Source organism: Penicillium chermesinum (genome assembly GCF_028974085.1).
Source record: "Penicillium chermesinum strain IBT 19713 chromosome Unknown utg000004l:1.0-3345178.0:1.0-3348027.0, whole genome shotgun sequence".
Taxonomy (NCBI): Eukaryota; Fungi; Ascomycota; class Eurotiomycetes; order Eurotiales; family Aspergillaceae; genus Penicillium; species Penicillium chermesinum.
The window spans coordinates 1,891,125-1,917,529 of record NW_026695314.1 but is presented as its reverse complement, the minus strand read 5'-3'; the positions used below and the strand labels follow the sequence as shown (position 1 = coordinate 1,917,529).

The 26,405-nt window shown below is 50.2% G+C and overlaps 7 protein-coding genes across 7 annotated transcripts, besides 2 other annotated features; 3 read left to right on the top strand and 4 right to left on the bottom strand.

Moving 5' to 3' along the window:
• Window positions 1-768: 768 nt before the first annotated feature.
• On the top strand, window positions 769-3,220 carry luA (3-isopropylmalate dehydratase LEU1; the record flags this gene model as incomplete). Its single annotated transcript, XM_058474914.1, has 3 exons — window positions 769-868; window positions 929-1,035; window positions 1,100-3,220. The coding sequence occupies 3 exons, from the start codon at window positions 769-771 to the stop codon at window positions 3,218-3,220; spliced, it is 2,328 nt and encodes a 775-aa protein (XP_058330654.1).
• Window positions 3,221-4,195: 975 nt separating this feature from the next.
• On the bottom strand, window positions 4,196-11,462 carry ags2 (alpha-1,3-glucan synthase Ags2; the record flags this gene model as incomplete). The annotated part of the gene is made up of 8 exons (XM_058474913.1): window positions 4,196-4,244; window positions 4,320-4,795; window positions 4,884-5,088; window positions 5,166-6,907; window positions 6,957-8,867; window positions 8,927-11,150; window positions 11,214-11,389; window positions 11,451-11,462. The coding sequence occupies 8 exons, from the start codon at window positions 11,460-11,462 to the stop codon at window positions 4,196-4,198; spliced, it is 6,795 nt and encodes a 2,264-aa protein (XP_058330653.1).
• Window positions 11,463-15,035: 3,573 nt separating this feature from the next.
• On the bottom strand, window positions 15,036-15,782 carry N7468_005616 (orotate phosphoribosyltransferase; the record flags this gene model as incomplete). The annotated part of the gene is made up of 1 exon (XM_058474912.1): window positions 15,036-15,782. One exon carries the CDS (start codon window positions 15,780-15,782, stop codon window positions 15,036-15,038), a length of 747 nt encoding a protein of 248 aa, XP_058330652.1.
• Window positions 15,783-16,602: 820 nt separating this feature from the next.
• Window positions 16,603-18,543, top strand: N7468_005615 (methylenetetrahydrofolate reductase (NAD(P)H) MET13; the record flags this gene model as incomplete). Its single annotated transcript, XM_058474911.1, has 4 exons — window positions 16,603-17,004; window positions 17,066-17,424; window positions 17,486-18,357; window positions 18,413-18,543. 4 exons carry the CDS (start codon window positions 16,603-16,605, stop codon window positions 18,541-18,543), a joined length of 1,764 nt encoding a protein of 587 aa, XP_058330651.1.
• Window positions 18,544-19,630: 1,087 nt separating this feature from the next.
• Window positions 19,631-22,723, bottom strand: N7468_005614 (putative NTP binding protein; the record flags this gene model as incomplete). Its single annotated transcript, XM_058474910.1, has 1 exon — window positions 19,631-22,723. The coding sequence occupies one exon, from the start codon at window positions 22,721-22,723 to the stop codon at window positions 19,631-19,633; it is 3,093 nt and encodes a 1,030-aa protein (XP_058330650.1).
• An 821-nt stretch (window positions 22,724-23,544) lies between these two features.
• Window positions 23,545-24,963, bottom strand: N7468_005613 (Nur1/Mug154 family protein; the record flags this gene model as incomplete). Its single annotated transcript, XM_058474909.1, has 2 exons — window positions 23,545-24,630; window positions 24,706-24,963. 2 exons carry the CDS (start codon window positions 24,961-24,963, stop codon window positions 23,545-23,547), a joined length of 1,344 nt encoding a protein of 447 aa, XP_058330649.1.
• Window positions 24,964-25,319: 356 nt separating this feature from the next.
• Window positions 25,320-25,346: a sequence feature (Short protein (N7468_005612, KAJ5232656.1) was converted to a misc_feature.).
• A 71-nt stretch (window positions 25,347-25,417) lies between these two features.
• Window positions 25,418-25,456: a sequence feature (Short protein (N7468_005612, KAJ5232656.1) was converted to a misc_feature.).
• Window positions 25,457-25,640: 184 nt separating this feature from the next.
• On the top strand, window positions 25,641-25,981 carry N7468_005611 (H(+)-transporting V1 sector ATPase subunit F; the record flags this gene model as incomplete). The annotated part of the gene is made up of 2 exons (XM_058474908.1): window positions 25,641-25,778; window positions 25,841-25,981. The coding sequence occupies 2 exons, from the start codon at window positions 25,641-25,643 to the stop codon at window positions 25,979-25,981; spliced, it is 279 nt and encodes a 92-aa protein (XP_058330648.1).
• Window positions 25,982-26,405: the final 424 nt, after the last annotated feature.

The window sequence follows — 26,405 nt, the reverse complement described above, 5'->3', positions numbered from 1 at the left end:
TAGCTTTTCAGGAAGAGTCAAGATTTCAGCTAACCCGCACCACTCGAACTTGAACTTGAAGGACTCGGACTCGGAGACTTGGATTGCGGGGCAACCCCTAATCCACGGCCCGATCTATATATTGGGTTATCTTCAGATTACAGCCCATGGCGTATCGAATTCTCTAACCTTGGAAGAATAGAGATCGCGTAATGATTACGCCTCGACCATCATGTGTTTCAGATCTCTTTCTAGGCTAGAACAATACTCACGAAGCAACGAAATATCGAGTCCTGGAGTCGCGGTTGTTTGACTCCCACGTTCCCCGGCGGAACCGGCCAATCGGCGGGAATGGATAAATGTAAATGTTAGGCCCCCGGAGTCCGCCCCATCCCACGTCATGCATTATCAGGCGAAAAAATGAACATTCGACACTCGGCAGTGGTGTAAGTCCACAAAAACACATAAGGGCTTCTTATTCCAGGAACTGTCTGCGTCACAGCAATTCCAGCAAATTCCAGCAGCTCCCGCAGGTCAAGCTCTGAGTAGCCGTGAAATTGAATGGCAGAATCGCGATCTACCGCCCGCAAGCGCCACTAGCCGTGCAGATTTGGTCGGACCGATATCGGGCCCCCCTTCATTCGCCACAACGGCCAATGAAATTTTAAGGATTGCCCGCTGACCGACCGAAGTCGGCGTTGCCCCTTGAGCTGTTCCTCAGCGACATCGCGGGGCGCTGCGAAATATAAGTCCTACATTGTCCCTATACCACTCGCCATCCAGTCCAAAATGCCTTCCGCAGAAACAGGGCCCAGAACCTTATACGACAAGGTCTTTTCCTCTCACGTCGTCAACGAGCAGGACGATGGCACTTGCTTGATCTACATCGGTATGAAGCTAGCTTTTCTGCGCCAGCTCTACTTTGTCTAACATATGCCTTTTGGAACAGACCGTCACTTGGTCCATGAAGTGACCTCCCCACAAGCCTTCGAGGGCCTCAAAAATGCGGGCCGCCCTGTCCGACGACCAGACTGCACCTTAGTCACTGTCGATCATGTATGTGGAAAGAACCCACCCCTCCGCCGCCGTTGACTTGGTCTCTAATCGCCGTGATCTCTAGAACATCCCGACCACTTCACGAAAAAATTTCAAAAATGCCGCGGATTTCATTGAGGAGACCGACTCCCGTCTCCAATGTACCACCCTCGAGGAAAACGTGAAGGACTTCGGCCTCACCTACTTTGGCATGGGCGACAAGCGCCAGGGTATTGTCCACATCATTGGACCAGAGCAGGGCTTCACCCTGCCCGGAACTACCGTCGTTTGCGGTGACAGCCACACCTCCACCCACGGAGCCTTTGGCGCCCTCGCATTCGGTATCGGAACCAGTGAAGTCGAGCACGTCCTCGCAACCCAAACCCTCCTCACCCGCCGAAGCAAGAACATGCGTGTCCAGGTCAATGGGGAGCTTGCTCCCGGTGTCACCAGTAAGGATGTTGTTCTCCACATCATTGGTGTGATCGGAACTGCCGGTGGTACTGGTGCCGTGATTGAGTTCTGTGGATCTGTCATCCGCAATCTCAGCATGGAGGCTCGTATGTCGATCTGTAACATGTCCATTGAGGGTGGTGCTCGTGCTGGTATGATTGCCCCGGATGATACCACTTTCGAATACCTCAAGGGCCGTCCTCTCGCCCCTAAGGAGGGCAGCGCCGAGTGGAACCGCGCTGTCAGCTACTGGTCCAGCCTGAAGTCTGATGCGGATGCTAAGTTCGACATCGATGTTCAACTGGATGGCAGGGACATTATTCCCACCGTCTCCTGGGGTACATCGCCCCAGGATGTTGTCCCCATCACCGGTGTCGTTCCTGGCCCTGATGATTTCGACGATGAGAACCGTAAGGTCGCTTGCAAGCGTGCCTTGGAGTACATGGGTCTCACCGCTGGGACTCCCATGAAGGAAATCCCCGTGGATAAGGTGTTCATTGGCTCTTGCACAAACGGTCGGATTGAGGATCTTCGGGCTGTCGCTAAGGTCGTCAAGGGCCGTAAGATTGCTGCCAACATCAAGCACGCCATGATTGTTCCTGGCTCCGGTCTAGTTAAGCAGAAGGCTGAGTCCGAGGGCCTCGATAAGATTTTCACCGATGCCGGCTTCGATTGGCGTGAGGCTGGGTGCTCCATGTGTCTTGGAATGAATCCTGACATTCTCTCTCCCAAGGAGCGCTGCGCCAGTACCTCCAACCGTAACTTTGAAGGCCGTCAAGGGGCTCAGGGTCGTACCCACCTGATGTCTCCTGCTATGGCTGCTACTGCCGCTATTGTCGGCAAGCTTGCTGATGTCCGTGAACACGTTTCTACCAGCCCCATTCTATCTAAGGTCCAGCCCAAGGTTGACGTTGCTGCCGAGGCGGTGGACTCTCCGGTCACTGAGGACGAGCTTGACCGCGTCCTTGACTTGCCCGCCGATAACGAGCCACACGCCAACACTAGCGCTGGCAGCGGGGCCAGCGGTGGCACCGGATTGCCTAAGTTCACTACCCTGAAGGGTATCGCGGCCCCTCTGGACCGTTCCAACGTCGACACCGACGCAATCATCCCTAAGCAGTTCTTGAAGACCATCAAGCGGACTGGTCTGGGATCAGCAGCCTTCTACGAACTGCGCTTCCACCCCGACGGTACCGAGAACCCCGACTTCATTCTGAACCAGGGTATTTACCGCAACGCAAAGATTCTCGTCGTGACCGGCCCCAACTTCGGCTGCGGTAGTTCACGTGAGCACGCTCCTTGGGCTCTTCTCGACTTTGGGATCAAGTGCATCATTGCCCCGTCTTTCGCCGATATCTTCTTCAACAACACCTTCAAGAACGGCATGCTTCCCATCGTCATTTCGGACGAGGCCGCTTTGAAGAAGATTGCCGACGAGGCTCGTGCCGGTAACGAGGTTGAAGTCGACCTCGTGAACCAGGAAGTCAAGGATGCTCAAGGCAACAAGATCGTCGGGTTCGACGTTGATGGATTCCGCAAGCACTGCCTTGTCAATGGTCTCGATGACATTGGTCTTACTCTCCAGATGGAGGACAAGATTCGTACCTTCGAGACCAAGCGCAGCCTCGAGACCCCTTGGTTAGATGGCAGCGGATATCTCCGCCGTGGAAAACGAGGTGCTACCATGGTCGAGGCTGCCCCTGTTCCCAAGACCAACCGTGGAGATGTCAAGGGCGAGCCTCTGGAGTGGTAAACTTGTCTTTGTATTGGATTCTGGCGCCGTGGAGGATTGCATATGGCATAATAAGTGGCTTCAATCAGGGCGAGCCTTGGAGTCCCGTAAAAACACACTATTCCCCGTTTATGAGTACCGGATTTGACTTATTCGAAGATTAGCTTAGCTTTGGACTATTGTTCCCGCCTCTGGGAGTCTACAGAGCCCCAATGAGAATGAATTATGAATCCCAGATGACTTTCCTGTCCTGCGAGATGTACGAAGTCGGTTCAAGTTTACACGGCTATCTGCCGCTAGTCAGGATAGTAATGGACCCATTGCAACTATCACATCAACCATGTTTCCAAGAGTAGTAAGATGCAGCGATTCACTTACATTCCAGGTGCAGCTATTGCCTGCGATGAATGTCCAATATTGTACACCATCCTTTCAGAGGTTGGTAGTGCCACAATCCTATTAAAAGGATTGCCATAACTATCCCCAAGGTACGACTCGTATGGCCCGATGCTGGGAAAGTCGGATTATCACCCAGCGAGATTCCTGTTTCATCATCATCTTTTCCCCCGTAACTTCACACTCGCGAGCATGTCGGTAACGCTCGTCTTAAAGTACTATACCCACGCCAAGCTTCCACCGAGGGGAACGGTTCACGAAAAGAAAACATCCACAAGCTCGGGCACAGCATTCTCTTTTTTTTGCCAGGCATGCAAGAGGCACTCGCATGTTCGATCCGACGGCACCTTTCATCACAGCCATGTATGTCGGTCTGCCGGGGTCCCGTATAATCTACGCAGGGTCTCTAGGGTTCTCTCGTGTTCAAGAAAGATGGCAAGCATTTTATTAGACGGTGCTAGATCTGTGAAACGAAGAAGTGAAACTGACCGTCACGAATGGCCATCCGTATCCAAAATAACAGTAGAATGAAAAAGTCCAAGCATGATGATCCACTGTGCCCAGTCAACAATGTCCGCACAAAAGAAATTATTAATAGAACTACGGCTTGGAGAGCTGCTCCCGTCTGAAAAAGAGCAAAAAGCCACCACTATATCGACATTAACATCAATATCACACTCCAATCAAGCCTGACGGGGACAGAGGTGGAACATGGAAAGCTTACCAAATCGAGAGTTGAAAAAGCAACGCAACCCAGAACCAAGCATTTGCCAAAGCGCCCGCACCAGCTGTGATGTCGGGCGAGATAGGCCCGGGGCCAATCTTATTAGGTGCAAAAGCCCGGGCGCAGATGGTCGCTATGGAGCCAAGGACCTGAGATACAAGGAGCGTGAAGCAAATATGCATACGCGTGAGCGTTTGCAGCAAGATCATTCCGAAGCCCAGGCCCTGCAACGCATCGAGGACCCCCAGCCACAGCCAGAGACTGCGCGACACCAGCGCGCCAGAGACGTAGCTGCCTGCCCATGGAAGGAACACGCCCGATCCAGAGGTGCCCCACCATATCTGGGCCCAGCGAGGCGCACCGAGCCCACAGGCTACGATCGGTAGGATCCAACTGTGTGACTTGGATATCCAGCCTAGAAGGAAGAGGACTGCGATCCAGGCGAAGCCAAAGAACACGACGCAGAGGATCAGGATCTGCCACGGTTTCGCATGATTTGACAACCAGAGAACTGGGAGATAAGCAATTAGCGAAGTTGTCCCCCCAACGACGGGATTTGCTTACAGTTCCAATTTCGACCGTAGGGGCGCTCAGGAAGAAGTTTTGAATGATGATCACAACCCAATTCCAAAGTACAATTTTTCGTCGAAACACTGACTTATAGAAAGATGGGACTTTGCCTGGGGCTTGACGGTAGTAGTTCGGCAGTCCAAAATAGACTATAAGTCCCACGCTCCAGAGGAAGATTGTTATCGGAGTACAGATGGCGCTAAAAAAAAAAGAGGTTGGGGGGTTAGTATGCGCCAGGAACTTTGTACCAGAGCATCGATATGAAGGTATACGTACGTCATTCTCCAAGTGTTCGTGATGTTGCCTTGGACGTTAGCTACGCCAGCGTTATTGGCCTTTGTCAAGGTCGAACCCCAGTACCAAAGGGCAATCACATAGACTTGCTGCGTCCCTTGGATCAGACAGGCACGGAACACCCACTTTTTGACCGGTGCGCCACTCTCATCACCGAAGTTGAGAGCGAAAAATATCGAACCGCTCGAGGAAGCAGCGGCATATATCCCACTGCCCACATTCTGAATCCACCCTCTGGTAAACGAGTTTGGCTCGAAGTGAGCGAGGCCGATGATGAGGAATGCAAGTCCGTATAGAAACCACGGCAAAGTGAGAACATGCACGGATTTGCAGAAGCGGAAGTAGAGCCACCAAAGAGCCGACGTGATCGCGTATACGGTGGCTATCCCGTACAACTTTTCCGCAGATTGGCCGACTTCACCGGTAAGCAGAGTAATCTGATACGAGTTCGCTGCAATGATTTGACCAAGACCGAGAAATAAGGAGTATACAGGCCAATCGCCTAGGCGCATCTGCATCCACTTCTTAAGTCCGGTTGGTGGAACATAATCTGCTCCAAGGAAAAATTCATCTCCTTCTTTTCGCTCGTGCCCGCCACTTTCATGGGAAGTGGCGTCGTCGTTGGTGATCGATCCCGGGGGCGAATTACCTGTCTTTCCAAACGGCACCGATGTCGCTGGAGATTGGTTGCGCCCTAGACGAGCATCGCGGAACCTGTCAAACCACTTCTTTTCACTCTTCTCGAGATACTGCTCGATACACAGCTGCGAGTCGGAGTTTGTGCCGTTCAGATCTTCGAGTTTCTTTTCAAAGGCGCGGTAGTACTCGCCATTGCTGTCGGTGAAATTGGGATCTACTTTTTGTAGCTTGTAATCCTTCTTGTCACCCACGACGGAGTCGACCGATAAGACAGATGCGCTGCTCAATTTATGCCCAGGCTCTGCCCACGGTCTGGACGGAGGGAGAAGAGTATCTTCTGTGCCAATGACGCTAGGTACGGTGGAACTTGAGGGCGAGCCTATAGATCGAGCTATAAGGGAGCTCTGGCTGGCACGACGCGCTGCAAGAAGCTCTCGGGTCAGCGGGACTCCAGAAGACGAGGCAGGGGGGGAAGGCGCATCAGCTCGGCGGATCGTCTCGGTTGACTCGGGGCCTATGGTCTCTTCGTCGTCGCCATAGCAGGTTGACATGATCTCATCGTCGCTGTCTTCGGCAATGTCTGGAGTGGCTGTGCCTGGGGTTTCGTCGGCATCACAAATACTTCCCTTGCCTGCTTCGCGCACGCGGCCGCGGCCATCTGATGGGGCGGAGACAGGTCGGACCCCAAAGGAAAGCTGTCTGCTGAGACCGGATTTGGGCCTGGCATTATCGCCTGGGCTAGGGTCGCGGCTGTAGACCACGGAACTCCGCTGCATCGACGCAACAGTGCTTGGACGACTTGGGGACTGTAACGGGGGCGTGACGGTTCCACCAGAGGCGCCAGATTTTACGGAAACTGCCACTTGGGGGGTCATCATGCCATAAATGGCGTTATAAGCAGAGTTCGCAGCGTTGGTCTGAGCCTGTGACTTCGATCGCTCCTTATTGTGAACGCGAATTGCAGTAGACTGGAGTATCTCCAGATCTTCGATCCATTGAGCAACAGGGAAACGTTGTTTGGCAGACCGTGCTCGCATTTTGGCTCGCACTTCCTGTTTAGAGGAGAGTGCGCTGTCAATTGCTAACTTGAATTGTTTGAGCAAATGCGTTGTCGTGGTGGACTCGACGGTGTACCACCATCCAGGCATTTGGCCAAGTCCCCCCAACGCGAGCACCAATCCCAAGGGCACCTTTGCGACCAAATTCTACGGCAACTAAGCCGAATGGCTCATCTCGTGATGGGATTAACGCGAATTCCGCACCGGAAAAGATATAGGGAGGCAATACGGTGAACTGAGGCTTCGAAAACACGCGGCCTGGATATAGTTTCATCATTCGGTCCAGCTTGAGCGCAGCGAACTTGCCATAGAGATCAATAACCGGCCCCACGCAAATCAGCTGGACATTTGGTCGAGCTTCTAGCACAGCGGGCATCACATCTGCGATTAGATCTATCCCCTTTTGCATTGACCATCTGCCCACGAAGACCAAAAGGTCTGCGTCGGGGATCTGATGAAGGCCTGCCCACTCTTGTGCTTGACGTTTGAGTTCTGCTCTTCCTTTTTCAAACTCGCTGTCCACATTGATCTCGTCCTCTTTGGGGACCTCCTTGTTCCACTCTCCAGTATCTGAAGGATCAGGGTTCGGCAAATTCCCCACCTTCCGTAGACCCCAGAAAATCGGATATCGTGCGTATGAGCGCTTACCATATTTCTTGGAAACGCCAACCGCTCCGAATCCTTGTTGGTGAAGCCGAAGGTAACTGGCACCTGCGTGTAACAGATTGAAGACTTCTCCAAATTGAACGTATCGTGTAACCACATCAAGATCGAGATTGAAGACGGAGGACACCTCGGCTTTCTCCTTGTGGGTTCTCATGGGCCATAGCCCTTGGAACTCTGCATTGTGAAGAGACAGACAGACTGGAATGGTTTCTGGGAGCACATATAGGGGAGCGATTGCGCCATGGTAATCATTGATATGGTACAAGTCAATCGGGAATCGCTTCATAGCTTGCGCAATACACTGATTCCAGGCTGAATAGTAGATGGCACTATCCATGTCATCCATCCGAGCTGGATATGGTTCTCCAGCTGTCTGTTGTCTGAAAACCGGGGCGTCCAAGAGGACGTATGTTATATTTCGCAGGTGGTGATACTGAGTCTTGATTTCGTAGGAGTTGCCCAGGATCGTGACAAACATCGATTCTGCAGGTTTATCCACAGGATATTGTATTCCACCAACACATGGAATGACCCATATCAGGTCTTCGTGGCTGAGCTGTTTCCCCATCAGCTGTGCCATGACGCCCAGGCCACCGATCTTGATCTTGATGCCCCAGTCGTCAACATCGTATTCCATGGTCGCGACCAAAACTTTCCGCCGTTGATGATTCCGATTGCCAAAAGCCGTGTTGCTCTGGAGAAACCTGGATTTGTTGGCCAGGCGAGCCAGAAAGCTCTTTGATCCACCCTCGGGAGTTTTCTCAGCTTTCAGTCTGTTCAAGAGATCAAGCGAGATCAAAGTCTTTTTCTCACTGACACCCACTTGGTTGAACTTGATGCGATAGAAGGACTTCATGAAAATGAAAGCAGTAGTGCAGGCGCTGAGTATGGGGATGATCCAAAGCATGAAGAAGAGGGCCATCTGAACGTATTCTGACCCCGCTGGCACAAGCTTGAATCTTAAACTTGAGTCATCCAGGTGTATCTGCCATGCCAAGTGCGGGCGGGGTGGATGCTGGGTGATATTGATCGATGTCACACTCAACGAAGATGGAGGGAGGCGGTCCAATACAGAATCACCATCGGAATCACCAAAGATGTAGCTCTGATCCGGCTGCCCATCAGGGTTTATACCCCAAACGTTGAGCTGACCTTGAGCTGGCCATTCCGCCATGAAACGGAATTTCCATATACCATCACTGTCCTGCTTGACAGTGTTCGCGATGCCCGCATCATACCCATATCCATTGAACGGTCCATTGAAGAAGAGGTGTGGGAATCGACGTGGAATGACCGGTTTGTAGTCAGAAGTGTCTCCTTCCTGGACGTAGTCACTGCTCCCTGTGAATCGACTCCAGTATTCGACTCGGACATGATCACCCTTCCACGCTTGAGCTTTTGTCCCGACCAATGCTGTCTTTCAATTGTGTGATTGCCGCCTTCATAGGTAATCCAGTCGGAGAATGAGCTGCCCCAGTTGGTAGAGTACCGATAAAGATCTGCCCCTGCTGCGTGTTGCTGGATGAAAAGACCGTCACGGCCGTGTTTGTGGAGGAGGCTTGTGGAGTAATTCGCGGTGGAGAAGACCATGGGGTTGTCAAGCTGCCCAATGCGAATCAAGAAATGATCGACTGCATTAGTTGGCCTTCCATCTGCACTTGATGCGTTGTTCACTGTCAATCGGTGAATCCCGTTGTATACCCCGATTAAAGTAGCTGACCAGGACCAGGTGCTTGGAATATGCCCTGTCAATGAGGATTCCTCAGGGTCTTCGAATTGACAGCTGACGCTATCTTGAGCGACAGATGGCACTTCGTCATTTTCGGTGCTAGATTCGAGAGATATGGACTGAGTGACAATTTTGCAATCCATTTCGGTAGAGAAGTACAAAGTGATGTTGAGGTCTTCACTCTCGCCGGGAGATGCAGTGGAAAGCACCGGAACGTCGTGCCCTGGAGTAAACTCGGTGATCATAGGCCGTGGCGGGATAAAATTGTTCTTTGGGACATAGGCTCTGAACTCATAAGGCTTCAGTGTCAAGCTGTCTAGACAGCCGTTGAATTCTTTGGATCCATTGAGATGTAGTTTGGTTGGACTGTTCACAAGGGTGAGCTCGTCGTGGGGATAGAATAGATTTTTGACCGTGGTGTTGGTGTCAAAGGGCGACACAAGAGCCGTGTCCGTGTCGGAACAGTCGAACTTGTAGTCAACTGTTTTGTTATCATTTTGATACATGAGCCAGACAGTTTGATTTCCTGATGCTCCAAGATTCTGCTTCTGGTAGTAAGGGCTCCTCATGATCGACCACATGCCTGTCTCAGTAGGAACGCCATTTGACCCTGGATAAACAATCTCACGTGTTTGGTTAGACAGTAACTGGATCCACCATCCGTCATTCAGCGCGGGGTAGTCTTCTCGCATCTGATACATATGCTTGATGGTGTTCCTGATGGGATGTGCTGGATCCCGATGATCATATGTAGCAGAATCATCGTGACAGCCTTCCCGACCTGACTTAATGGGCCAGTCAAAGTATTGGGTGGAGTTCAGATGGAAACAGCCGTGATTCTTCCATGCGGTCGCTGGTGACATCGCCTGGCGGCCATAAATGTAATTGGAAGCCAAGGCATCGAGAATGTAGAAAGCTTGCTCCTCTCCCCAAAGAAGGAGAGGAATACCAGGCATATGCAAAGTCGTGATAAAGAGCGCAAGAAGTTGTCTCTCAAGGCCTTGCTCGACGGCTGGCCATCTGAAGACATCTTGATTGGTAACCCCGTACATGTGTCTTGGATCGAATTCACCAGTATTTGCGTTGACGAGATCATTGGTGAGAATCATATCGTACCATGCCTCTGTCCAGCTGACTGGAACATCGTATCCAGCGGCGAGATTGCCGTCCATTCCAAGGAAGCGAGTCAAAGATCTGTACACCGAATAATGGAAAGCGGCTCCATCGATAGCTTGCTTGTCTACACTGCGGATGAAATAACTGGAATTGGAACTGTTGGTCAGGTGAAAAGCTTCATCGAGGGTTTCCGGAACCATGTCCGGCTGCCTACCACGTCCCAGGAAGACTGAGCCGAATGTATTCCCCGACGTGATCTCTCCAGGGATGAAGAAATTATGCTTCCCAACACTCCGAGCACACTCTCGGTAAGCGCTCGAGATTTCACCCAGCGCGTCCACAGTCACCTGCGTAGCTTTATCATAACGGAATCCATCAATATCTAGCGAATGAATGATCATGCATGAATGCCTAATTATTCGCTCGCGGACACTAGGGACCCATTCACGAAGGCGATCTTGGACGGAAGCAAATTTGGCAAGCTCACGCTTCCAGTCAGGATAGACACCAAATGCTTCAATATCTCCATACTGGTCGAAATCGCTATCGTAGCAACCTTTGAGCTCGTCATCGACATATTGATCAACAGGGAAGCCAGTCTCATTCCAGAAGCGCGGATACTCGCAAGTTTCGTTGTAGGAATTCCCAAAATGGAAGTCAGCATAATGGCGATCGGACTTCCAACTTGCCTTGTGTTCGCTCATTCGGAAGGGGGTTGTTGTGTTCAGATAGCCCTCAAAACCGATTAGATCTCCCATCCTGTAGAGTGTTATTTTTTGTACAACCTTAAACGATGCTCAACATCATTGGAAGGATACTTACGTTGCAACAGTGTTGTCAAATATGACATACATGCCCCGGCGATGGATTTCAGTGATCGCATCCCTCCATTCATGGATGTCGCCAAAGTGTTGATCCAAAAGCGTGGTATCCAGAGCGGAATAGCCATCAGAGCCCCATGGCTGGTTCATCAGAACAGTGCCAGCAAGGTAGATTCCCTTTGGTTACAATAAGATATTAGCCGGGGATAGACCTCATATTTAAAATGATAAGACTGACCTTGATGCCCATTCCTGTAAGTAGTCCAATGTGTCAACTAGTCCTGCCACGTCGCCCCCATGCCGCATTTGATTGGAGTTCAAGTCATGCTCAAACAGTGTACCATTAATATTATCATTCGTAGGATCTCCGTTCACAAATCGATCCAGGAAGAGAGTATATATCGGAAAGCGCCAGTTGTCAGGGATGGGAAGTATGTGTGATCGGGCCATTCCCCCCAGTACTCCGCAGGGCTTGTGGCTGTCTCATTCTCATTGATGTTGTAGGAGAGAAGGGACTCATCATAGGGCCAGCATGTTCCAAAAGTCGAAAGATAGGCGATTAGAGCACTGGAATATCTCCAATGCATGGTAGACAGATTCGAAGGCTAGCGGAGACTCTGTATGACCGTGATCATATGCTCTGGTGGCTTTTCTCAGGATATCTATGATGAATTATTAGTTATCAATATGGAATAGAGTGAGGGTTTATTCAAACTAAATCGGGCCTGCAAGATGTGGGGAGGCTCAAAGCCACCTTAGAAAGAATTGAAACAGGAAATAAAGATACTGACGGATAGTTTTTGAAGTCCCTCGAGATGGTATGAATCCAGACTTTCCAGAATATGAGAGTACTGAAAGCGAGGGTTAAATATGGCTCCACCTTGCGTGTACTGGAATTGATATGGCCTCGCCAAACGAGAAAGCAAAGGAACGTTTTAGATCGGAAGGAAGACAGCAGGGAGAAAATATGACAGCCTCAAGGACTCTGTAGAGACAACCCAACTTTAAATCAATCGAGAGAATAGCAGAAGGAATCGCCACGCCCAGTGCGCGCTATATCTCACAGGATACTTAGGCACAACTCCTATGTTGCTTTTCCTCACGCCACATGTCCTCTATTTGTCAATATATTTTGCATATCAGGCTATAGCAGATGTTGACTTCTTTGACACCGGAATGGACGGTGGAAGTCAAAGGAACCGCTGATAGGAGCGAAAGAGCATAGAGCACGTCTGTAATTGTACACCTGGAACTCCCGGGGCAGTGGATGGGAATCCTGGTTGGCGAATCCTATTTTGGGAGAGTGGGCTCAGACATCTAGGTTGGATCTGTCTTACTATACATCAGTTTTGGAAATTTCGCGCATAAGGCATATTGTTTGACATTGCCAACGGCGGACGCGGAATGGCCATTGCTCGATTACAGCGCTCAAGCAAGACATGCAGTGCCTGTATGACAAATATCGTGAAACATCAAGCACGATAAGGAACCACGCATTCGCGGAATTATGCTAGATGGGGTCAAGCATGGAACTCTAGGATCAATACTGGTCCAGTTTCAACGCGGACTGTCCACATTACCTGGTTAAAGAATAAGAAAGTGGAAAGATCTCGGGTCGGGGCTTACTGGTTCACCTTCCAGATAGTCATTATCATCATTACCATTTGTTCTGCAGAGTATCTCTCTTCTCCCTGGAAGTACTGAGAAGAGGGTTTCTTCCGGGAGGCTTGTTTTCCCTTCCGGGCGTGTAACACGGCCTTAGCCAAATATTGAGGTAGTTGAACTTACCAGTTGAATGCAGCGCTTAAGATTGAGATTTATTTACATTCCAACCGTTGCAACACCAGGCGCTTTGAAGCCAGGCAACACAGGAATATGTTTTCTGTGTTTCCTAGCGTTTCTGCAAGCTCTCTTGAGGGAGACTATCATAATTAACATTATTTTGACCATTCGTTCATCCTACTGAATAGGCTTTACACATGGTCAGATATCGGCTCATAGTGTAGAGCAGGAGTGGCGATTCTGCAGTCCATCGGCCCTGGAAGATTTCCTGACCTGCTTGGCGGGGTAGGTACAACTTCTATTATCGTGAGTGAGGTATGTAGCTTGGAGTGATATGCACTAGCATTCAAGCGTGGATGGTGTCTCATTTATCATTCTGTGTGTCTCGGATGTACTAGTACCTGCCAGGGTACTTTGCATGGAACTTCAACATCTTGCGAAACTTACCATCCTCATCAATGTTGCTTATCAATCAGGCCCGATGGATGAGAGTGATTGGGAATTTGCATGAAAGTTATCTTCGATATGACCCAAAGTTACTTGCTCGTAGGCCTTTTACTATGAATGGCATGTGTGGTATTCCTTAGGCCAGGCGTACTAGTAACAAGGTAGGATATGTATTGTCCTGACTTGTACCCAGTTTTAGCAGTTGCAAATAATTACTGATAACTTGTGGTAGTGTCGACTGCCCTGATGTACATTGTTCAGAAAAGAAGTTGGCAGGAGAGCTGGAAGCTGTTACACAAGATGAATGCCCACGAGTATTCAATCCTCTGTCGATCCTCTGTCATATTAGCAAGAATCGCTCTGACAGCCTCAAATATAGCAAAGAACAAACTTAGGTGGTTTCGAAAAGACCGAACCTATTTTCAGATTTGTTATTCAGATCTGCTAGTGAAAACGCTGGTAAGATTATTAATACCACTGGCAGAAGTACCACGGCTTCTTGTTCTACTAGTATAGATTAGCTTCTGCCGCACTACTAGTAGAACACGAGTAGAGTTGACTGTCAAAAGATTAGAGAGTCGCCCTCTCTGATAAGGGACTACTGTCCCCAATCTTTGAATAGTACTTATTTCTGCACCCTGGCTGCCTGCAAAGCGCTGTCCGCCACTAGGAATCGTACGGATCGGTCTAGACTTAGGGTATCAGAAATCCACCCAAGATCGACATCAACTATCATGAATTGACAACGCCATGAGTTCAAAAGTTGTCTAAATACGGAATTTATAAAGACTTCCGCGATAGTTTGCAGCTGCAAGCGTGGCCACTTTACCCTTGCCCTTATGTTTCGACTCTCTGCCACCAGGGCATGAAATAGTGCCAATTCGAACCTTCGGGGGTTCAGGGGATACCTATACACCCGAATGACACAGCACCATGCCTGGTCAGAGCGTCAGTTGACGCTCCTCATTGGCACAGTTCAAATTTCTGATAGTCAGATTCTTTCTTGTTTTGGTGGGCTTTTGCTTGCAACATCGTTGCCCCTGGTTCCTTATGTGAAACTTCGCAGCATCCCTGATAAGAATTGTCGATGAATGATTGTTGAACAACTTGATTTTTTTTCTCTCATACTGAACGAATGATTCCTCTCGATGACTTGATCGTTTTGTGAGACACATCCGTTAATATCGACGATGTGGCTGCTGTGTATCATATGGTTCTTATAGCGTAGATGGATCATGCTCATGGGGCGATTTATGTGGGGAGAGCATTATCAGACGGATCATCGCAAACTCCGCGCCTTCCCACGGAGTCTTTGGGCAGAAGATGGTAAAAAAATAAAAGTTGCAGATTTCTGACCTCCCGTTCTCAGTAATGGCGTGTTGGCTACAGAAGTAGTGTGCTAGGCTCGCCAACCTAATTCCCAGTCAATCTCATGGATAGGGAACCAACAAGGTATTCCGGAAATATTTGAATATATCGACTGATTTGACACGGTATCCAGGCAGTGTTGGTATCATTATATCCACTTTTGATTTATCTACAAGTCGTCTCAATGCATCACTTTTGACAATAACTCATATGAATTTTGTCCTTCTTACTGCGCGCCGTAACGGGCACGGTAGTCCTTCAGCCGTTGGATCTCCCCATCTCCGATCTTGTCTCCCAATTGCTCGATCAAATCATTCAGACCGATGACAGCGCGGATAGGAATGTTGCCTCCGAGGTCACGTTGAGCAACACCAATAGCGCTCTTGGACTCAGTATCGCTGACACGCTCCTCACGGTCCAGCAGAACCACAACGCCAGCGACGATGCCGCCTTCCTTCTGGATAATATCCACAGCCTCGCGCAAAGCAGTACCAGCAGTGATCACATCGTCCACAATAACGATGCGCTTCCCCTTCAATGGGGCACCAACGATGTTGCCACCCTCACCGTGGGCCTTAGCCTCTTTGCGGTTGAAGGAGTAGCTGACATTGTCCCAAGTGCCATTTGGCGAGCCAGCCAGAGAGTCACGGACTGCAAGCTCGTTGGTCACCGCAGCGCAGATAGGAATACCCTTGTAGGCGGGGCCGAAGATAATGTCGAAGTTGGGCTTGGTGGTACCGTCAGCGGCAGTCGTCACGAATGGGTCGGCAGAAAGAACGCTCGCATAGGCTGCAGAAGTGGCGCGCAAAAGGGGAGCGGTGTGTAGGAGGGAGGAAGTGAAGAAGTAAGGGGATTCACGACCAGACTTCAAGACGTAGGAACCGAAGGAGAGGACGTTGTTGGAGATTAGCAAGGGCAAGAGAGTGGCCTTGTAGTCCTGGTTGGCTGAGGGAGGAGGAATATTGGCAGACATGGTGGACAAGAGAAATGGGGTCGAAGATTAGAGACGCTAAAATCGTGTAGATGTGCAAAACCTCAAAATGGCGTCGAAGGAAAACCGGTGATCGGCGGCCGAAGGCAGAATTTCGCCCCGCGGAACTTTTTTGTTGGTCCAAAGTCTAAAATGTTTGAAACCATTGGTAGGTGGCCAGCCATGCAAAAGAGGTTTCAAACTTTTGAGCTCCGCCCTCCACTCGCGGAGGGGCAGGAGGGGCATAGGTTGAGGCATAATCTGGCCCCCGATCTTATTCTTACAGGAGGATTGGCCCCCAGGAGGTCCTCAGGATAAAAAGAGAGCGTTTCGCCCTTCCACAGGATCTACTGCAAAAAGCTCGTGAGCCGTTCAGAATCTCATAGCAACAGTTGCAAAGAGTTGGTCCATCCATAGCACGTGCCTCCGATCGCGGGCCTCCGACTAAAAGAAACAATCCCCGCTAGTTCCTCCGACATCGAGTCCCCATTCCTCTTTTCTTTGCTTATTCGTTCTCCCCTCTCTCGCTTGGGACTTTTGCATTTGACTTTGAACACTCCCAATCGCAGTGTTCCCCCTCTTGTTTTACCTTCAGCCCTTGGGTGTCACACTTGAGTCGTGTGAGACCCCGCTGGTCACCCGCAGACTAGCATCTCAGGTGCTGTAGTCCCAACCAAAATAGTTTGCTCGTTATCTACCGGTAAGCCCTCCATTCCTCGAGCTTTTTATACAGGCGTTTTTACCTGCCCAGTGACCTGGAGCTGCCAATTCCCCCAGCACAGTGCTAAAACTTTCTTACAAGGAAGCAGATCCAGACGGCATTATGCATATTCGAGAAAAGCTCGCGCAGAAGCAGGCGGCGGGGGAGCCTGGTATTTCCTTCGAATTCTTTCCTCCCAAGACCGCTCAAGGTGTACAGAACCTTTATGACCGTATGGACCGCATGCACGCCTTAGGTCCTGCTTTCATTGATGTCACATGGGGTGCTGGTGGCCGACTATCAGACTTGACCTGCGAGATGGTCAATGTCGCTCAGTCTGTGTACGGATTAGAGACGTGTATGCATTTGACTTGTACAGACATGCCGCGGGAGAAGGTGGACCAGGCCCTGGACTCGGCTTACAAGGCTGGATGCACAAACATCCTTGCCCTGCGTGGGGATCCCCCGCGTGAGAAGGAGACATGGGAAGCTACCGATGGCGGTTTCCGCTATGCGAAGGATCTTGTCAAATATATTCGGGAAATACGGGAATCATTTCGACATTGGCGTGGGTGGCTATCCGGAGGGCGCCGACGACAACCCGGATGTTGACCAATTGATTGACCATCTCAAGGAAAAAGTCGACGCGGGTAGCACCTTCGTGATCACTCAGATGTTTTATGATGCGGAAAACTTCATTGAGTGGGTTAAGAAGTGCCGCGCTAAGGGCATCACTGTTCCAATTATCCCGGGAATCATGCCAATCCAAACATATGCTGCTTTCATTCGTCGTTCTAACTGGACAAAGGTCCGTGCGCCCCCGGAATGGATGGCGGAGCTAGAGCCGGTCAAGAACGACGATGCTGCCGTGCGGGATATCGGAAAGCGGCTGATTGCTGAGATGTGTCGCAAGCTTCTCGCATCGGGCATCAACCACCTCCACTTGTCAGTCTTCCTTTCTTTTTCCCTCAACGTTTTTTTTTTTCAAGCTAACAATAATATCCAGCTATACGATGAATCTCGCCCAGGCAACCAAGTTAGTTCTGGAAGAGCTCGGTCTTGCGCCTTCAGACGGATCGCCTATCCAGAGATCTTTGCCATGGCGCCCATCTCTTGGCCTGGGCCGCAGATCAGAGGATGTACGACCAGTGTTCTGGCGTAACCGTAACTCTTCTTATGTTGCTCGCACTCAGACCTGGGATGAATACCCCAACGGACGATGGACTGATTCTCGCTCACCGGCCTTCGGTGAACTCGATGCTTACGGTGTCGGCTTGAAGGGCTCTAATGAACAGAACATCAAGCTATGGGGCGAACCCAAGTCGGTCAGGGAGCTTTCTGACATATTCGTGCGCTTCATAAACGGAAAACTTGAGCGTTTGCCCTGGAGTGATACCGGGATCACGATCGAGGCAAATGAAATTAAGCAAAACCTTGTCGATCTGAACAGGAGAGGATTCCTCACCATCAACTCTCAGCCCGCCGTGAATGGTGTCAAATCTTCGCATCCAACCTATGGATGGGGCCCTAAGAATGGGTTTGTCTACCAAAAAGCATACCTCGAACTTTTCGTTCCTTCCCACTTGATCGATGAACTGATCTCGCGCATCGAAGCCAACGAAGACCTCACTTACCATGCTGTAAACAAGAATGGAGAGCTGCGTACCAACACCCGTGACAGCCCGAATGCTCTGACTTGGGGTATCTTCGCCGGGCGAGAAATCATTCAGCCTACCATCACAGAGACCATCAGTTTCTTAGCATGGAAGGATGAAGCTTATCGTCTGGGCGAAGACTGGTCTAAATGCCATGATGCAGCCAGCCCGACTCGTCAACTGCTTCAAGATTTCGTGAATGATCGGTACCTCGTCAACATCGGTAGGTTTCAAAGTACACCTCGTCATAGTCTTATGGAGCTAACATAATCTCATAGTCGACAATGACTTCCACCGATCGAACGTAGTCTTCGAACTGTTCAACGGCCTTGAGGTCAAGGACCTTGACGTCCAAGCCGAGGGCAAATCAGATGCTAACGGTACAACTGGTGCCGTAGCTTCAAACTGAGCGCGCCTTGATTCAGCCTTAAAAAGACCTGTCACCATTACTTAAAACTACCCCTACCTAATTCAACACACCCATCTCAACGATACTCAACGAACAAACCCCCGATACCAAAACTCCAACATCTATCTCGGGACAACTTGCAATGTGTTATGGCGTCACGATTGAAGACCTCTCAACGATTTCTTCCTGAGCGTTCATTTTTTCCTATTTCAACATCCACCATCCACCATCCCCCTCCTGCACCGATACCCCGTCCATTCCAACAAAGACGCCTCATCGCTCAGAATTACTAACTTTATGTTTTCTCATTTTTAATCCTCGAAGGGCCTGGTGCTTATCTATGCAGCCTCGGTCTCAGGGCCCAGGTACTTGGAATCCTCGATTCCAAGGAGGAAGAAGCCAAATTCAACATCAGAATACTTCTTAAATCCCGGGTTTTTCTTCTCTTCTCGCCTTTTTTTTCACCTGATCATCATTCTCGTTATATTCCTGGGCATAGAAATCAAGACAAGGGCGTCGATCGTTCGCCACTTGATGCGCTTCAATGATTCAAGAAGTGATGTTCCGCATTCCGTGCGTCTTCATCCCATACTAGCGCTGGGAACTGTCTGTCCAATCAAACAAATCTTCAACACTTGGAGGAAAGGATCTTCTACTGAGAGAGGCCGGTTTCCACGATAAAAAGTCGATCCAATAAAACTCAATAAAAAGTCTTGATGCACCCGCTTTCCAAAAGGGGCCAAGTCATGCAAAATTCCTCCGGTCTCCAGCGTTGTAGATTGTGGTCAGCTGTACATGAGCCCAATTGCCCTCGCCAAATGGCTTTAGCCGTAAAGCAACTCTACTAGTAGAAAGAACCTAATTTTGTATGGGATTTTCCATGTAAGAATAGAATAATGATACACAGGGAAAACGCAGGTGACTACCTATCCAATGCAGATTACAGGCCCATTAGCCAGACACCCTACCGGCAGCAGATTCACTCTTTAAAACCCCGTCGTCCAAAATCAAAGACCCAATCAGAAGCGCTGTAACGACAAAACATTCTCGCACATGGGAATGAAACAGAAGAAACATGGACCAAGAATCACGATATGAGGGCACGAGTTAACCCGCGAAATACCCACACAACTGGTGTCGCGAACCAAAGCAGCCAGCTCCCGAAAAGAAGAAGATACCGCACCGCACGGCCTATAACCAATACCCCGAAGCCAAGAATTACCAGGTAAACGCAAGCCTGCAAGACTTCTACCATAAAGCGACTTATGGCTTGGTCATTGCGAGGTCTAGGCCAGGTTCCTGTAGCTTGATATACCGATATTGCACGGTAGATGCAATTGAAGACATCATAACAATGTGTACTCATGCTCAGTACATTGTTGATGCCGAACTTGAGATACGGATTGTTCGGTATCTGGAGGGTCAGTCGGTGAATTTTTGTGACGAAGAGGAAGACAGTTTGGAAGAATAGCGAAAGTACAACCGCGTTTGGAGCCTCTGACGAGGCAATGTCGTCTTTGTCTTTGGCATTGATGTCCCGAAGCTCTTCGACGTCGGTGATGTTGGGTTGAAGGGTTTCCTTGAGACCAGGGACTTGTTCCCCATCCAGCTCCGCAATTTCGACAGGCTTGTCGGAGATCTTGGCTTTGGCAGCGTTTGCGGCAGCCCGACGAAGACGAGCCTGTTCTTTGAATTTCTCCAGTCTCTCAGATCGACTGAGCTTTTCTGATTTGGGAGAGCTATCTCCTTTCTCCACAGGAAGAGGATCAGGTCCAACAGGGTTTTCTTTATCCTTGTCCACATTGAGTGGCTTTGCGATTGGGGTCTGTTCCTCTGTAGTGTCAGCGGGGGTTGCCTTTTCTGTTGGTGATTCCTTTCCAATGGAAAGTTTTGATGTGAGGTTGGCCTTCTTTGTGGAAGAAGTCTTGGTAGAAGACGGAGATGCGTCTGTCGCTGTCTCCTTGGCGGACTTGAACGACCGTTCTGATCTGCTGGATTCCGAGTTGTCCCTTGTCGGTAGAGAAACGGGGGATCCCTTGCGGCTTGTAAAAGATCCAGTACCGTTGCGTAAATTTTCGGCACGGTTGCGCAAAGACTCAGTGCCGTTTCGAAGAATGGTGGCGAGACTTCCGGTAGGAGACTTTCCTGTACTTGTCGATTTGGCGAGACCGGTGGTACGGATGAATCCACGGATAGAGCTGGAGGCTGAGTTTCCGTTCCTTGTTAGACTTTCTTTGACCTTTGTACTTTCTTTCGGTTTGCCTGGTTTCTCCTTTTCCAGCGTCGCTGTGCCCTTGGCGTCGGTGTCCTTTGGGACAGGAAGGCTGCTCGATGCGAGCGAAGGAGCGGTTGACTTCTTTTGGGCGAGGCCTGTCGCCGGTTGCAGCATGGAAGGTGTAGATATGACTTGAGCCTTCGCTCGAATTGCCTTCACGGCCTCTCCAGTACCGGAATAGCCGGTGCCACCAGGGCGCCTTAGTCCTTGTGGTTTGAATGTGAACCCCTTTTTCTCTGGTTTTGGTAGGTTGGCTGAGCCGGGAGTCGGTATTAATGTACGTGTGATAGTGGGAGTGATAATGAACACATCGTCCTCGTTCACTCCGTCCGGTAGTGGATGTTCGATCTGAATATCCATACTGGTTTCTGGACGACAGTTTTCCTTGCTTGAGGATTGAGACTCTGGGCTTTGGGCCTCGCGCTGAGGGGCGAAATCCTGACACATTGTTGCTGACGACTGCCTCGAGCATAGGGGATGGTTCAAACTCTGAGAAGTTCGCTGCCCCTCGTCTGGAGAGCCGGTTTTTTCTTCTGATTTGCGCGGTGCCCGAGAAGCCTTCTCTTTCAGCCTCTTCTTCGCCCCAATTGCTAAAGGCCGAGGCTGCAGGGTGGTTGAGTCCTCGCCAGAGGCGAATAGGAGAACGTCGTCTGGATTCGTCGGGGCCGGTCCATTGATCTCTTTGCACCCTAAAAAAGAACCGTCTGGGTTGTGAGACACCCTCTTCTCCTTGGAGGATCTCGTTGGGGATTCCTCCCAAATCGTGCTGATACGATTCTTCCCGATTTCGTCGGGGCTATAATAATTACCATCGTGTTGGGCCTCCAGTGGACTTGTGGTAGACAGTTGCGGCCTCTCAGGGATCTGCTGTGACTGAGCGTAGCTGCCATCGTAGCCTCCAATATTTTCTGGACCTTCACTCTTGTCTTGCATCTCACCTGGAGGCAACCTCTTGGCGTGTGTAGTCAGAGGACTTCTCCGTAATTTATCATGCCTTCGTATCTTGTCCGAGCTGAGATTGCTCTGATAATCAGCGATCTCCTCTGTCGTCATCGTAGGAGGGTTGGGATCCTTCGCAGATGGCATGTGAACCACAAATCTGTCTTCCCAATCGCAGTCTGTGACAGAACTAACATCTGAAATCGGTGAAACGGAAGGGCACCGAGAATGAGGGCTTGATTCTGACCTTGCCCCTGCACTATCAGACCTGGAAGGTAGTCCATCTTGGGATTCCAGGCTCACCCAGCCGCCGTTTTTCTTACTCCATCGTGTATTCCTGTCGAGTTGAGGTGAAGGTGCTCTGAGGATATTTGGTGTGCCGCGGCTTATTTTAGTGATGCTTGGGCTTGGAATCGTACTTTTGGGGCTAGGGATCGTGCTCCGTGGACTAGCACCGCGGCTGGATAGCTCGTCATTCATAGGTGCATCGTCTGGTTGGACCGAGGAAAGTTTTTTATCAGTAGCTCTTGTTCTGTGGTATGACGAGCGATGGGAGAGAGGCGATCCTTTTTCGTATCTGTCTCTAAGCTTTTTCCAGTATTGATCTCGTTCCGACCCTGGGGATGGTGTATTGGTGGTCGTAGACGAAAGTGTAGCGGAAGATAGAGGTTTAGGGATACCCGTTGGACTGGGGGTGTTATTCCTCTGATCTCGTGCTCTATCGGAGATCGAGGACGGAACGGGAAGCTTGGTGACGTTCTTCTGAAACGTGATTTCTGTGGACGTTCGAGGGCTTGCGTCCAGTGGTACTTGATGGCTGTGCCGCTGGACGGGCTCATCCGTGCATGGAGCTGCAGAGTAATTATAGTCTGCTCGGTATGCTTGATATTGTGTCTGTTGCTGTGGTCGTGGAGCGAGGTTGAGCAAATGTTTCTCGGGTAATTCAATATGGGTTTTGACCTCCATTTTGCGTCTGGAGATGCGCCAAATCAATACCCCCGACACTCAGGCCAGAATTGTGCTTGATCCAGGCCCATGCCGCAATTGGACCGTTTTCAAGGCTTGTACCTCTGGATGGCGTTCGCTGTTAGGGTTGTGATGCCAGCTCAAGTGGTGTAGACACGATCGAGAGGGGAGGACTTCAGGTGAATTGGCGAAACGAGGGAATGCGCGGGTCAAACAGGTCTGATTGGGGGGTCCCAAGACAGTTTGATCTCTAAATCTCAACGCGTAAGAATAAGGTGGTCTCGTTGGGTGGAATGTCATCTCACACGCGCTGAAGAATGTCGGCCTCCACCCAGGAATGCCGGCACAGACGCACCTGCCGCCGTCTGGTATGACGTCCAGCGACATCCTAATCTGGCTCATTGAATTGACTGCTAATCGAAAGTAAGTTGCGCTTGTCTTGTCGTGAGATAGGAGCAAGCCCCGGGTCTCATGGCGGGTTATGTGCATCAGTTTGAATCAGGAATACCATATCGTAGTGTATTACAGATGAGTCAAGAAAAAGACGGGGGATTACCCAATTGCTAAGGGTTCGGTTCAAGCAACATTCTTTTATGGGGCAGGTATAAGAATCTCAGAAAAGATGGGGAAGAGAGTTCACGGACCGACATCACTTCGCACGCGTGAAACCCGATTAAATTTTGTACTGAGAATGCGAGATGGGAGGCTATCCTCGGCGAGGTTCATCTTCAACTCTTGAGCATGGTATTGATTTAGAAGGTGTGGAAATTTAAGGATATCATTGCAAATTGATCAACTCCATCGGAAAAGATAGAAAAGGGTCAATACCGGCCCGTTTCACGACGCGATCCCAAATTGACCGGTCTATGAGGTCCCTGCGAAGGGCTCATCGGGGTAGCCAGGCTGCTGCGTTTCAGCGGACTAGATGGCCTCTTCAAAGGGCTGGTGGCCCGTTCTTTGTAGAAGAAGTCGCCATTGCTTTGCACTCTGCGGTCGAATCCAGTGGATGCCGATTTTCGCAAAGGCGAGTTGGCGTGGGTGTAGACGCCCAAGCTTCCACCGTCACCAGTGCCTGTTGTGGTCGGCCTAAACTGTGGCTGTCGCATGGACGTACCTGCAGTTCGTACCAGGGGAGAAACATCTTGCGACGGTGTGTGTAATGAAGGTTGTGGTTGTGGTGTTGAAATGGGATGAGCGGAGCTTGTTGGTCGGCGTGGAGTGAACCCATCAGGATCAACGTGACTCAAGTAGTTCGGGTTGGGGCTTGTCTTAAAGCCCCGGTTGATGATAAAGGTCGGTGTATAGACCTCCACTCTGTTTTGTGCATCTTTTTCTTTTGTGGGGTCTCCCTCTGAGAATTGGGTGCCGACATCTCTCATCAGTGGCTGAGTACGAGGATGTACGTATTTGGTGTCATATTCCTTCATCACCTCTTTTTGCACCAAAACTGAATCTTTCGCTTGCTGCGAGTATGATGAAGAAATAAAAGACATTTGCACTGACAGCAACACCTCCAGAATGACGGTAGTGGCGATTGTAACGCTTGGCCGAGGGTCGGAGAGTTGAGTGGGTAGAAAGAGCCAATAAACGAGCACATGGCCCGGGCTAAGCAAGCAGAAAAGTCGAACGCAAATCGGAAGCGGATCCCAAATCGCGATTTCCCACACGTCTCGATGCGCATCAGGGTGTGCGCGCGACTGGGCGGACTCCGAGGAAAGCGCATTGGCGAGGTACCTGAAGGGAGACGATGTCATAGGAGAGGAGTCCACTCTCACACGATGAGCAGAGGGCGTGGCAGGTGTTTTTTCGATGGGATTCTCGAACAGACGATAGCGGCGCTTCCGAAAGAAAGTGTAGAGAGCGTTGCCGACAGAGGCAAAGGCAAGAGTATGAACTATGAGAAGTGCCTGGCAAAGCGGAGTAAGTCATATATTCCTGGATGCGAACCAAGACGTATCTAAACTGGATATTCTGAAACCTACCAGCCAGCTTAACCATGGGATACCTTCCTCCTCTCCGAACACATCGTCGATAGCCTGGCTGCCGCTGGAGCGACTATTCGCCCGCGCCACAAGAAATATGAGGTTGAGAGCAATACCAATCACCAGGCCCCAGTCTTTCTCAAGTTGATCCCAGTCATTGCCTTCGATCTCTTCTGACAACCAAAGTAGAAAATCCCACGGATTCAAGTAGGATCTAATGCGCTCCCCCAGCGGGCGGCGGCGGACGAGTCGAGGCATGGTCTGTGAGTTGATCAAGAAGGATGAGGGAAGGGAAGGCCAAAAAGAGCCGAACAGAAGCTGTCCCTCTGCGGCCTCGTCCTAGTCTTTTGTGTGGAACAAAGGCATGGAGATCAACGTCAAAGGCGATGAAAGAATAGTAAAGCTTAACTTTTGGAAAAGTAAACAAAATGGACCCGCTTATGTCATCGTTCTCCGCCTGCCTGCGGGCGATAAGTTAAGTTAAACCACGGCCGATCGCAGTACGTCTGCGGTTTAGTGAACCTCGAGCCGGATTGGTCTGTGTCAGGTGTTTAATAGCGAGTTTGCTTATTCTGCTCGACACTCCTTGCTCGATTCGCATAATTTGTTTCATCATGGCGGTGTCATCCGCAACCTACAAGGTCGGTCGACGGACAGACGCAGCTCCCAAGCTCCCCCCACCGATAGCGTCGCTAATCCTCTCACTCGGTAGGACCGCCAATTTTTGGCTGTGATCGGTGATGAAGAGTAAATATCTCCTTCGATTAGCAGAACCTCCACGGCTGGTGTGTTTATTGACTTCGATCTCAGCTCCGTAACTGGGCTGTTGCTGGCCGGCATTGGTGTACGTTCTCCGACACTCGAGCTTCAACCTTCTCTCTATAAATCCCCAGTCGCTAGTCAGGATAGTTCACTAACAAAGAGCTATATACAGCATGTCACAGATCCCCCCCGATGCGCAACGCAATTTCCTCGTCGTCGATGCGAAGACCGAAACCGCCGAGATTGAACGAACTTTCCGAACATTCACACAAGAGAGAAAGGACATTGGCGTAGTACTCATCAATCAGCATGTTCGTTGCTCTACCATTCCCACGAGTTTCCCATACCCCTTATGCTGACATCTTCGGTTTAGGTCGCTGAACGAATTCGCCACAGCGTCGACGCTTTCACCGATCCTTTCCCTGCCGTCCTCGAAATCCCCAGCAAAGACCACCCATACGACCCAGAGAAAGACAGTGTGCTCAAGCGAGTACGCCGGCTGTTCGGAGAGTAATTTGAAGACGAACATTGTGCATTAGTTCCTAGAGCTCTTTGATCTTTTTACCTATCGCACCCTCTCGCCTATACACTCTGGTCCGGTTCTGGAAATGATACCTACCATTGCCAGGTGAATGTCTGTAGAGACCATCTACATCTACTTTTCCTGTCTTACTGCAGCATATTTGGATTCCTGGGCGTCATATCCTGAGGATATATGGCCTGGAGTCATGCATTTTCTTAAGAGGTCCTTCCATTTACTTTTAATCGGGCAATGAACCTTGACATAATATTGCCTCTAATAGTCAGCTGCAACATCATTTACTTAGGGTTGACTGCTGATAAGAAAGTCTACTAGTATCATGTCTCGCTGGCTATGGTCGGCTTGGCTCGTAGCTCTTTCTACTCATAGCTCGGCGAGGATGCGGCCAAAAGCTATA